We start from the raw sequence: 13,373 nt of genomic DNA, 5'->3' as shown, positions 1-13,373 counted from the left end.
CGCATACAATGCTGTCCTAATTGATAATTCTCCTATATTAAACGAGGAAATAATAGAATCTTGCCTTAAAGAACAAACAAAGGGCTCAATATATAGGTCGAACAGTAATGGAGACAAGGGACAACCTTGCCTTGTTCCTCTACAAATGTTCAGCCAGTCTGATAAACCACCATTTACCAGAATCTTAGCTCTTGGACCCCTGTATAAAGATTCCACACTCTTGATGTAAGCCTCAGGGAAGCCAAATTTCTTCATCGCTGACCATAAGTATTGCCAGTTCACTTGATCGAAGGCTTTGGCTGCATCTATTGCAACAATGGTGAGTGGTTTTTTCTTCTGAATTGCGTGATCTATGGCTCCGATTACCTGGAATGTAAGTTCATTCAGTTGTCGACCAGGAATAAATCCACGCTGGTCCGGATGTATAATAGTTTTTATCACCTTAGCCAATCTATTTGCTAAGATACCTGAATAGATTTTTAAATCAGAATTCAATAAAGATATGGGCCGATATGATTCTATTCTTTCTGGGTCTTTATTCGGTTTCACAATTAGTGAGATAGTTGCATCCAGCCAGGAGGATGGAATTTGCTGTCCCTGAATAAAGATTTCATTGAATAATTTCAGTAGTGGAACTAGAAGTTCATCAATATTATCCTTGTAAATCTCTATCGGAAGCCCATCTGGGCCTGCAGCTTTATTTCTTGCCATTTTCTTCAGTTGGGATCTAATCTCACCTTCAGTTATTTCCTTTGTCAACGAGAGTATGTCTTCATTACTCAACTGTGGTAAATTTTTCAGAATGTCCAGATTTTCTAATTCATCAGATGACAAATTCACTTTTTCACGATAGAGATCTTCATAGAAAGATCTAGCCTCCTCCTTAATGTCTTTATCTTCTGACAAAATAGTACCAGTTCCTCGTTGTAATAAAGATTTAATGTTATTTCTAGTCCTCTCTGACCTAGCTTTCCAAGCTAACAGCGATCCGCATTTCTCACCATATTCAAAATTGCGCAACTTGCTTACCTCCCATTTATCTTTGAGAATTTTTTCGGACCTTAATCTGAGGTTAGTTTGTAGGTCTGATAGTTCTTTTTCTAATCTTAATATCTCAGTTTGCTCGTTGGAGATGGCAGAAAGAAGCTGCTGTTCTTTTATTTTAATTAATCTGAGATCATTTACATCCTTTTCTTTATTTAACTTTCTGATCAGAGCCATTTGGCAGCCATATATTCCTCGTAAAAAGATTTAAGAGCATCCCATATGATATGATCTGGAGCTGAGTCATTGTTAAATAAGAAAAACTCCAATATACTTTCCTTAATTTTAATGTTAAAGTCGTCATTAAGCAAAATAGTCCTGTCCAAGGTCCACCTATATTCTAAAGAATTTTTTTTTTTAATATTAATGCTTAACTTAACCACTGAGTGATATGACAACCCATTTGGAATGTACGTAATAGAAAGTATCTTTGCTAACATCGATCTATCGAGCAGAAAATAATCAATCCTAGAGAACTGATGGTATTTTTTGCTGTAGAAAGAATACTCTCTCTGGGCACCATGTTTAACTCTCCAAACATCACATAACATATACTCTTTGATAATATTCTTCAGGATAGAGAGAGATTTCTTTGGACAATTATATCTGGCCTTTGAGGTGCGGTCTACTTCAGGGTCTAATAACAGATTAAAATCACCTCCTAACACTATAGGAATAGTATATTGTTGCAGATAACTTTCTAATTTATGTAAGAAACAAGGATTATCCTCATTTGGGCCATAGTAGACCCCACATAAAAGTTTTACTGCACTTATTGAAACTACTGCGGCCAACCACCTTCCTGACTGATCTGTGGCCCAATCGTGAATAACAATTCCTTTATTAGCACAAATTATAATTGCCACCCCTCTCGTGGTGCCAGATTGTTTAGAACAACAAATTTCTTGAACCCACTTCTGCTTAATAAAAATATTTCTACATTCTTTTGCTTCCAAATGGGTTTCTTGCAAGAAAATTAACGAAGCTCCAGCATTTTCTAAAAAATGAGATACATTAAATTGTTTTTTGCAACTCCCTAAGCCATTCACATTCCAGGAGAGGATTGTAGTATGCCTAGCTTGAGATATTCAAAGAATTCGATTTTCGATTGTGGCTAATACCAAAGCGCAATAACCTATAGTGGTAATAAACAAAAAGAAAATACACTTTTATGGTGCATAAGGACATTTTTAGTTGATTTTTACCCCCACCCCAAGACAACCCACCCTCCCTCCCCTCGAGGAACCCCTCCCTCCTGATTGGCGAAAGTACGCCCTAAGAGGCCCTTAGATCCTGATTACCCCACCCAACAGGAAACAAAATAATACAGGTCTCATATTCCCTGTCTACATATTTATTCATATGTCCTACTATATTTTTATGGTTTTTTTTGTTTTGTTTTTTTTGCTTTATATTTTTATTTTTATTTTATTTTTTTCCCCTTTTTTTTTTAAGCTCCCCTCAACCCTCTCCCAGCGACATTGTTTTTTTTTGTTTTTGTTTTTTTTTCCCCTTTTTTTTTTTTTTTTAAGCTCCCCTCAACCCTCTCCCAGCGACATTTTTTTTTTTTTTTTTTTTTCCCACTCTGAAACTCTCTCGCAAACTTCCCCTAGCTGAAGTAGAGACAGGATTAAAGTGAACGGTACCAATATGACATCCCTGAATTATGTTATTCTGTCTGGTCTTTCATCCTGCTTAAAACTGCATCCACTTCCTCTGGAAACTGGCAGGTGTACATTTTATTATTCCACATTATTTTAAGGAGCGCTGGGAATTTCATTTGTACATTTGCTCCCATAGAACGTAATTCTGGCATTCTGGATCCGAGCTCCCATTGTCTTTGAGCAGTCTTACTACCTATATCTGATCTAATGTGATATGGATTGGCTCGAAAGTGTAGAGAGGTGCGTGATAAACATCTATTAAGAATCAGCTCTTTCACGGTGTAAGTTTGGAAATATACCAAGATCTTCCTGGGAGCCTTTCGATCTGGATGTAACCTATAAGGGTCTCTGTGAACCCTCTGTATTTCGGCTTCCAGGTCTATGTCCGGACGGTCCTTAAGGATATCCTCAAGTAATAGCCTGCAGACAAATCCTTTTATGTCTTCCATCTCTGCCCCTTCCGGAATTTTTAAAATCCTCAGGTTATTTCGACGAGATTGGGTTTCCAATCTCTCCAAATCCATTGACAGAGAACGATTCTGGGCTTTTAAGGCTGCTATATCTTTAGAGTTAACTTTAGAGGACTCTGAAAGTGATGAAACTTTTCCCTCTAATGTACTAGTTCTAGTGCTGATACCTTCAATTTTTGCCTCTAAAAGGTCAAATCTATCGCGCAGACCCCGCTGGTTTTTTTCAGAGATCTCAAATCTCCCCAGTAAATCTCCTCTCAAAGACTGTAATAGGGATCCTAGACTTTTGTCTACTGTATCTCCGCCTCCGCAAGCCCCTTCTTCCTCAGCTGAGAGAGAAGCTGAACCATTGCTTCCTGGATTTAGTACTGTCTCTGTATAGGAAAGTTGGGGTTCCATGTCATGTTCACCATTCTGTGCAGTCTCACCCGGCTGTCTACTGTTATGACTATTGTCACTACTATAGGTAGAGGGAGTTTGTATGGGTATTCCAGTTGCAGAGACAGAGACAGTTACACTAGTTGTCTCGGAAAAATTAGCTGATTCCAAAGCCGCGTATTTATTACTCAAAGGAAAAGTAGCGAGGAGAGGGGAAACTGTTACCACGTTTGATTTGTCAGGTATATCAGGTATGTCAGAAGTGTTGCCTACCGGAATCACTGCTCCTTGAAGATCCTTATTCGTCCCTCCTTTCCCTATACTTATTTCTATATCATTCATTTTTGAGGACACCGCTTGTTCCATGATCTTAAAGTAACTCTTGAGTGAGGGGGTACCCTTAAGTGGTTGAGGTTGTTTTAAACCCTTAGCTTTACCCCTTCTTGCTCCCCCTCTCCTGTTTTGTTTACAAGGTGAGATTGGCACTGGACCACTACTTCCAGCTTCAGCCAAATCAGCGGTATTTAGAACTCCTTTCTTCTTAAGTTCCTGTTTAGAGCGGAGATGAAATCTATTTTTAACTGTGCTCCTCTGTTCTCCAATAGTTACAACCTCCTTGGGGGCTTGTTCAAAAGCACTGACAAGTGTGGGCCCCCCGGCTGCGTTTTCGTTGCTGGAGACGCTTTCTGTACTAAGGGTAATTTGCCGTGTCACAGGTATTCCCTTGTCTGTATCCATGCAAACAGCAGAGTCACATCGGAATATGGACACAGATAGCGGGTCGTGGCATACAGACAGAGTGGTCCTATACCAAAAGGCTGCTCTCGAGCGAAGCCAAACACTGTAGCAGCTTACCTGTGGTCCAGCGTTCTCTACAGTTTGCGCCGCGTTGTAACCAAAGCCACCCCGCCCTGGTCTCGATCTCGACCTTGATTGCAGTGTTTTACTTGCGATTCGATACAGCTGCCCAGTGTCCGGCGCCTCGGCGTACCTCCGTTCTCGATCGCGTTCGTGCTCTCTCATCCAGCCTGCCGGGTGGGTCCTAGCGCCTCCGGTTTCAACACCCTCGTTTTGCGCTCTGCAAAACTCCGAAACCAAAAGCGAGGGGAAAGACAAGGCAGAGACTAAGTATAGGTAGATAGAGCGAAAATCAAGCGTAACACTCCTTCTCACCGGCAAATAAACAGTCGTAATCCATGCTTGAAGGGGGAATAGAGACCCGTGGGAACTCGTCCTAGGGCATCAGGATCGGAGCCTCGCAGCAGCCGTTAGCCTGCCGCCGCCATGTTCCCCGTCGGCACCGAAACTTGCTCAGGTTGAGGGTCATTTTTTTTATCACAAAGTAGATTTTGTGGACTGTACAAAAAATGATGTCATTTTCAATTATATTGAGCCTCATATTGAATAACCACTTTTTAACACCTCACAGTGACCAAAATTGCCATTTTTACTTACTTTTCCTCCTACACAGAAGATTCTATTTAGACCGATTTCAGTAAGGGAAATGACTCTAAACACGCTTATTTTAGTTCCAAAAGTGATAATTCACATCCATCAGTCAAAAGATTAAACAATCAAAAATCACCTTTACTGACCATATGGAGAAACTTGCTCAAGTTGAGTGTCAAAGTTTTTTTTAAATCAAAAAGTGGATTTTTTGGACTGTACAAAAAATGATTCAGAATGTATTTTTCAATTGTATTGAGCCTCATATTGAATACCCACTTTTTAAGGCCTCCCAGTAAAGAAAATTCTTATTTTTATAGACTATTTCTCCTACTCAGAAGCTTGTATCTTTCCTGATTTCAAGCATAAAAATTACTCTAAACCCACTAATTTTAGTTCAAAGAGTGATGATTAACATCCGAAAGTCATTTACAGGCAAAAGATTAAACATTCAAAAATCACCATTGCTGCCCATCTGGAGAAAGTTTGTTATGTCTGGAGTCATCATTTCTTAATCAGAAAATTGATTTTTTTTTTACTATATAAAAAATTATTCAAAATGTCAATTGTATCGTCCCTCATGTTGAATAAACACTTTTTAACGCCTCACAGTGACTATAATGGCCATTTCTACAGACTTTTCCTCCAACTCAGAAGATTCTATTTTGACCGATATCAGGAAGGGAAATGACTCTAAACACACTTGTTTTAGTTCCAAAAGTGATAATTCACATCCATCAGTCAACAGATTAAAGATTCAAAAATCAACATTACTGATCATCTGGAGAAGGTTCCTAAGGTTCATGGTCCTCTTTTTTCTATGAGGCAATGGATTTTTTTTGACTGTACAAAAAATTATTCTAAATGTCAATTCTATCGAGCCTCATTTTGAATAACCACTTTTTTTAAGGCCTCCCAGTGACCGAAATTGCCATTTTTATAGACTTTTCCTCCGACTCAGAAGCTTTTATTTTGAACAATTTTGAACATGAAAATTACTCTAAACAAGCTTACTTTAGTTCTAAAAGTGATGATTAACATCCAACAGTAATTTAAAGTCAAAAGATTAAACATTCAAAAAATCACCATTACTGACCATTTGTAGAAAGTTCCTCGGGTCATCGTTTTTCATCAGAAAATTGATTTTTTTGGACTGTACAAAAAATTATTCAAAATGTTAATTGTATAGCGCCTCATGGATAACAACCACTTTATAAGGTCTCTCAGTGTCCAAAATTGCCATTTTTATCGACTTTTCCTCCTCCTCAGAAGCTTGTATTTTTGCTGATTTCAAGCATGAAATTGACTCTAACACACTTATTTTAGTTCCAAAAGTGATGATTCACATCCGAAAGTAACTTAAAGCCAAAAGTTTAAACATTAAAAAGTCACCATTACTGACCATTTGTAGAAAATTCCTCAGGTCCGGGGCCATCGTTTTTTATCCGAAAATTGATTTTTTGGACTGTACAAAAAATTATTCAAAATGTTAATTGTATAGCGCCTCATGGATAACAGCCACTTTATAAGGTCTCCCAGGGACCTAAATTACCACTTTTATAGAATTTTCCTCCTACTCAGAAGCTTGTATTTTTGCCTATTTCTATTATGAAAATGACTCTAACACACTTATTTTAGTTCCAAAAGTGATGATTCACAAAAGTAACTTACAGTCAAAAGATTAAGCATTAAAAAAATCACCTTTACTGACCATTCGGAGAAAGTTCCTCAGGTCCCGGGTCAGCATTTTAAATCAGAATTTTTTTTTGGGGGGACTGTAGTTCCACAAGTGATGATACATTTCAGGCCTACAGAAATCGGACAACATATGAAAATGGTACACAGGCCTTATGAAATTACTTACGAAATTAACACTATTTATTGAGCACTTCTAAATTAGCATGTTACATTAGCACATGAAATACATAAATAATTGTCAACAGCATGTACTATTTCTACACATTAATGCCTTCAGCTAAACACATGTGAATTCAACGTTAGTCTTTACACGTTTACATGAAAACATCCCTAACAAACCACAACTCAAGTTATTACAGTTCACATTCCAATGTCACACTTTGATACAGCAAAGGAATATATGCAGGTGAAGCCTACTCATGATTATGAGGCACCCTTACAAATGAAAGAGCAAAATTTGCACTACTCAGTCCTCCCTCTGATGACAATTGTCATCACAACCACATCACAACTCCCTGTGGAAAGAACCGACCTAACAGATGTTGCAATAAGTTTCCCTGCCAAAATCTCTCTAAACGCTTAAGATTCTCATAGTCAATGTCCTGCAGTCTTTCCATTCTCCTTTCTCTTTCCCTAAGGGAATTTTCAGCTAGTCTAGATTGATGCTACTTATAGGCCCTCATTTTTCCCAACAACAAGATGACCCAGATAACAATTATCACTATTGGCTTCAATCTATAACCAATGATTCCCTTCCCAAAACTCACAAACCAACTTTAAACTTTTCCAAAACCTTTCCCAACCTTATCCAAGATTCCCTCAGTTGCCAATTCCTGTATCTCATGATGTATCTCAGTGATGTTACTTATATATTTCCTCAGATCCATACTATGGTCTGAGATAAAGTTCAGCACTATTGGACCTTCAACATTTTACGGACTGTAAGGATTTTAGGACCCACGGGATGTAAATAGCCAGACCACAGGCGGTACCACAGTACTTATGTTCTTGATTGTTTTTTTCAAGATATTTTCAGTTATGAACAACACTATGTAAGGGTAGAAACCATGGGATCTCGGGGCACTGGTTCTCTGCTTCCTGCTTGTCCAGAGTGGGTCAGGATGATGGGGCTTCTACTTGGGCTCGAGGTTCTCTGGTATCCCGGGTCTCTGGGCCTCAGAAGGGAAGAGAAAAGGATGCAAGACACTGGGTCAATCCACTAGTCTGCCTCTCTGTTTAGATACGTGTGCTACCGTCACCAGTCAGTGGGGATGAGGGTTGTGAGGAACATTTAACAAAACCCAATCCCACTCAAGTGCTCTGCCTCCCACCTCCCTGAATCAAGTACTCTACCTCCCACCTCCCCAAACACCCCACCAGAATGCCCCTTGCAACGGCACTTGCCTGTGGCCGTGGCTCGTCCCTTGGACCACGCCTGGACCCGGGGCGTCTTTTCCTCCTCCTGTCGGCCCACCGGGTTTACTCGCGTTGTACAAGACGTTCTTCAGACTCGGGCATTCACTCGCCGGGTCCCCTGCTCGGCTCTCTGCCCTCTCCTCCGCTGTTCCGAAGCGGCTCCCTGCTCTCTCCTCCGCAGGTCCGACGCGGCTCTCTGCTCTCTCCTCCGCTGGTCCGACGTGGCTCTCTGCTCTCTCCTCCGCTGGTCCGACGTCCGTCACTCCTTCTCCTGCTGGAATACGTCCTCTCCGTTGGTTCTCCTCTCCGTCCTCCAGGTGCTCGGCTCTCATGCCTCCAACGCTGCACACCCTCCGTTCCGTTCCTCGTCCTCTTATCTTCCTCACTTCCGCAGTCAGACTCGGCTCCGCCCCTTCCGGATTGTCTGAGACTAGAGCGCTGGCCAGTTCCTGGTCCTCGCATGACGGCAAGGCGGAAGTGCCTTCCGGGGTAACACCACAGGACCCGTCCTGCTCCTCCTCACACATCTCTCCCCGTAAGAACGGACGGGGTGGCCAATCAGGACAATGGTGCCGAGACAGATAGTCTGCACAGATCTGTCTGGACCCGGGAACGTGCAGTGTCTGAAAAGAGAAAGGTTGCATGGACATAAACCATCGAAGGATACGCTGGTTAGTGTCTTTGTTCCGTGCCAGCCAGGTCAGTGGGGCGTGATCAGTCAACAAGAAAAAGGAGCGACCCAGGAGGTAGTACTGCAAGGCTTCTATCGCCCACTTGATTGCCAGGCACTCTTTTTCGATGGCTGAATAATGCACCTCCCTAGGGAATAGCTTTCGGCTTATGTAAAGGAGGGGCACCAGTTCGCCATCCGCATTTGGTTGTTGTAACACTGCCCCCAGACCAACGCCGGAGGCATCTGTCTGTAGGACGAAAGTCCGTTGGAAGTCAGGGCACTGCAGGATGGGTGCCTTACATATGGCTGTTTTGAGGGCCTGAAAGCTGTCTGCTTGTTGTGGTCCCCAGGTAGCAATGCGGGTTGGACGGTTGTTAGCCAAGAGGTCTGCAAGAGGGCTGGCTAGGGTGGAAAAGTGCGGGATAAAGCGCCTGTAGTAGCCTATGAACCCTAAAAAGGATCTGACATCTTTTTTGTTCTTAGGGGTCGGGATTGCTTTTACTGCCTCTAGTTTGCTCATTTGGGGTTTGATATGTCCTCCCTGTATGATGTATCCTAGATAGTGTACTGAGTCTGTGGCCAATAGTGACTTCTTTGGATTAATCTTGAGCCCAGCTTCTTGGATTGCTGTGAACACCTGAACCAGACGACGTAAATGGGCTTCCCATGTGGGGCTGAATACTACTATATCGTCTAAGTACGCAGCCGTGTAGTCCTTATGATGTTGCAAGAGACGGTCCATTAGTCTTTGAAATGTCGCCGGGGCTCCGTGCAATCCAAAAGGAAGGACGCAGAAGTGGTAAAGGCCAGACGGAGTGGAAAAGGCAGTCTTTTCTTTTGCTTGTGGTGAAAGGGGGATCTGCCAATACCCTTTAGTTAAGTCAAGGGTAGTCATATAGGCGGCATTTCCTAATCTTTCTAGCATTTCATCAACCCGGAGCATTGGGTAGGAGTCGAATTTGGTCACGTTATTCACCTGGTGGAAGTCTATGCAAAAGCGTAGGCTCCCGTCGGGCTTTGGTACCAGCACTATTGGGGAGCACCAGTTGCTCGTGGATGGTTCGATTATGTTGGCCTGAAGCATAGCGGATACTTCTTTTTACACGGCCTCTCTTCTGGCCTCGGGAATTCGGTATGGTTTCTGTTTGACTATGGTATTGTTTAGGACCACGATGTCGTGTTGTACCAACGTGGTCAAACCGGGGTTAGAGGAAAAGAGACCAGGAAAGTGAGCGAGGGTGGCTTTTAACTGAGTACGCTGGTTGGGAGTGATGATGTTGCCTATCGGGGCTTCCTCGGTCTGTGAAGGGGTGGTGGGTGCTGTGGGGATGTTTAACGATTTCTGTGTGTTTACAAAAAAGGCTGATCGACCCTCTCCCCTGGCCTCAGGGGGTTCAACCCATTTTTTTAAGTGGTTAATGTGATAGATCTGTTTCCCCCCTGGGTGGAGTGGTTGGAGAACGCTGAAAGTGACAGGGGTGACTTGTTTTTCTATGACAAAGGGACCCTGCTATTTGGACAATAACTTGTTGTCATTGGTTGGGAGGAGTAGGAGTACTTTATCGCCTGGCTGGAAAGTCCTCATCTGGCAACCCCGATTATATATTCGTTTCTGTGAGGTTTGAGCGGTCTCTAAGTGTTCGTGTACCAGACCCCAGATGTGGGAAATGGCGGCTTTTAAGTCTGCTGCGTACTGTTGAAGGGGTTTCCCCTCCTCCTCTTCCGCTTCCCACTGCTCTGCTGCCATGTCTAGCAGGGTTCTTGGTCTTCTACCAAAGAGAATCTCGAACGGGGAGTAGCCCGTGGACCTCTGTTCATGCGTGCGAATGGCAAACATAACGAGAGGTAACTGGTGGTCCCAGTCTCTGCCTGTGTCTGAGATGACCTTGCGGAGCATATTCTTGATGGTATTATTATAACGCTCCACAAGGCCGTCTGTCTGGGGGTGGTATACCGAGGTTCTTTTTCGTCGGATACCCAGGATCTCGCACACCTGGGCCATCAAACGTGACATGAAAGAGGTCCCCTGGTCCGTGAGAACCTCCTCGGGGAACCCCACCCGGGTGAACAAGGTGACCAGGGCTCTGGCTATGGCAGGGGTAGTCATGGATTTCAGTGGGAACGCTTCGGGGTATCGACTGGCATAGTCTACCACCACCAATATGTATTTATGGCCCCGGGCTGAGGGAGTGAGTGGTCCCACTAAGTCCATTCCAATGCGTTTGAACGGGACATCAATGATGGGGAGAGGAAACAGTGGGGCTTTTCTTGTTCCCGCCGGGTTAGACAATTGACATCTCGCGCATGCAGCACAATATCTTGGCACGTCTCCATAGACACCAGGCCAATAAAACCTTCCCAGTAAATACGTAAGCGTCTGTTCCTTCCCATAATGACCTCCCCCGGTGTGGTTATGGGCCAACTGTAGCACATGATCACGAAAGGGTAGGGGAACAAGAAGCTGGTTTGAGACGGTGTCTCCTCTTTTTGTGGCTCTATACAATAAACCATGCTTTTCATAAAAATAAGGTCCTTCCTTATCGGGCTCTGGTTCTTGCACTTGTTCCCAGGCGTGCTGAAGGGTGTTGTCGTCCCTCTGGGCTACCCGAAAGCTGGTAGGGGAAGGTTCCACCACGTCTGTAAGGGTCACATGAAAACATGTGAGCGTCGGTGTATTTGAGTGTACAAGGTTTTTGCTTTTTGTCTCTCACTTTTGCTTTTCTGGATTTTTCCCACTTCTCCCTCCACTTAGCTTTTATTGAAAGGGGCATCACCCCACCAAGACACTGTATTCTTCTTTGTCTCGTCTATATACTGGTCCGGTAAGGAGGGTATTACACCTACTTTGCGCAATTGGGGATCATTTGAGACATCCAACAGCACCTCGGCAACAGGGTATTCCACGGTGTCACCGTGGACACAGGTTACATAGACCTTTTCATGGTTTCGCAGCTGTTGTGGAAATACTAAGGCTTCGTCTATGACTGACACTCTACAACCCGTATCTAACAGGGCCTGTTGCTTCTTCCCGTTTAGTAAGACCTCCCTATTATATTGAGGATGACCCCGACCAGTCAGGTATATCCTTCCTTTGGAATAGCGGATATCCATTGGTTCGGCCGGTGGGTTTCTGTGAGGGCATTGTCGGGGTATATGGCCCCACTCTGAACAGTGATAACATTGGGGTCCTTGTGCACTGGGACCTGGGACGAGGGTAACAGGCCTGAAGGGGATACGTGGGAGAAAAGGGGCTTGAGGTTCAGGTCGGCCTGGTGGTCTGGGACTATTCTGTCGGGAAAGGGGAGTAAGAGATTGGGCGTGCCCTGTTCGGAACTCGGGGGCCCTGTGATATGCACAGGCTAGGTCAATGGCTGTAGCGGGTGTAAGATGGGGATGTTGTTTAACCCATGAACGAGTAGAGATCGTCAGGGCATCCAGAAACTGTTCCAGGTACACTTTGGCGGTCAGCTCCTCCAGGGTGGAGCCTTGGGGAGAAAGCCAACGTGTCCCTAGGTCCTGTATCCGGTAGTATAGGGCCCTGGGGTTGTCCCCAGGGTTCCACTTCTCTTTTCGGAACTTAGCCCTGTAATATTCCTGGTCGCACCCGAGTCTTTCGAGGATGGCTCTCTTTACTTCATCGTAAGGTGTTCTGCCGGCTGAATTTGCGGCCTGATAGGCTGCCTGTAGTTCACCGGACAGCAAGGGTGCAACATATTGGCTCCACCTTTCCCTAGGCCATGCTGCTGAGGTGGCAACACGTTCGAAATTAGTAAAAAAATAGTCAGGGTCTTCTCCCTCTTGGAATTTCTGTAGGACAGAGCTAGGCACATTAGGGTGGATTCTGGTGTTGGCTATGACATCCGTAAGACTCAGGATGGCGGTGTCTTGTCCATGCTGGTTTGTGGTTAGGAGAGTGGCCTGCTCTTTTAGCGCATCCTGTAATATTTCCCTCTCTGTTTTCGCAGTTTGCATCTGTTGTTCAAATACAATCTGAAGATGTCTTTGGCCTTCCGCCAATTGGGTGATGACATTTTCTACCGGGATAGGCACGGGCTGTGACATGTCGTCAGACTAGGTATCCTACTTCTGACACCAAGTGTAAGGATTTTGGGACCCACGGGATGTAAATAGCCAGACCACAGGCGGTACCACAGTACTTATGTTCTTGATTGTTTTATTCAAGATATTTTCAGTTATGAACAACACTATGTAAGGGTAGAATCCATGGGATCTCGGGGCACTGGTTCTCTGCTTCCTGCTTGTCCAGAGCGGGTCAAGATGATGGGGCTTCTCCTTGGGCTCGAGGTTCTCTGGTATCCCGGGTCTCTGGGCCTCACAAGGGAAGAGAAAAGGGTGCAAAACACGGGGTCAATCCACTAGTCTGCCTCTCTGTTTAGATACGTGTGCTACCGTCACCAGTCAGTGGGGTTGAGGGTTGTGAGGAACATTTAACAAAACCCAATCCCACTCAAGTGCTCTGCCTCCCACCTCCCTGAATCAAGTACTCTACCTCCCACCTCCCCAAACACCCCACCAGAATGCCCCTTGCAATGGCACTTGCCTGTGGCCGCGGCCCGTCCCTTG

General features: G+C 44.1%; 1 protein-coding gene across 1 annotated transcript; it reads right to left on the bottom strand.

Annotated features, from left to right (window-relative positions):
* Window positions 1-11,537: 11,537 nt before the first annotated feature.
* LOC144773811 (uncharacterized) lies at window positions 11,538-12,851 on the bottom strand. The gene has a single exon (XM_078658910.1). The coding sequence runs from the start codon at window positions 12,849-12,851 to the stop codon at window positions 11,538-11,540; it is 1,314 nt and encodes a 437-aa protein (XP_078515036.1).
* Window positions 12,852-13,373: the final 522 nt, after the last annotated feature.

Source organism: Lissotriton helveticus, chromosome 8 (genome assembly GCF_964261635.1).
Source record: "Lissotriton helveticus chromosome 8, aLisHel1.1, whole genome shotgun sequence".
NCBI classification, from domain to species: domain Eukaryota; kingdom Metazoa; phylum Chordata; class Amphibia; order Caudata; family Salamandridae; genus Lissotriton; species Lissotriton helveticus.
Note: the sequence above shows the minus strand (reverse complement) of the source record. Positions and strands in the feature narration are given on the sequence as shown.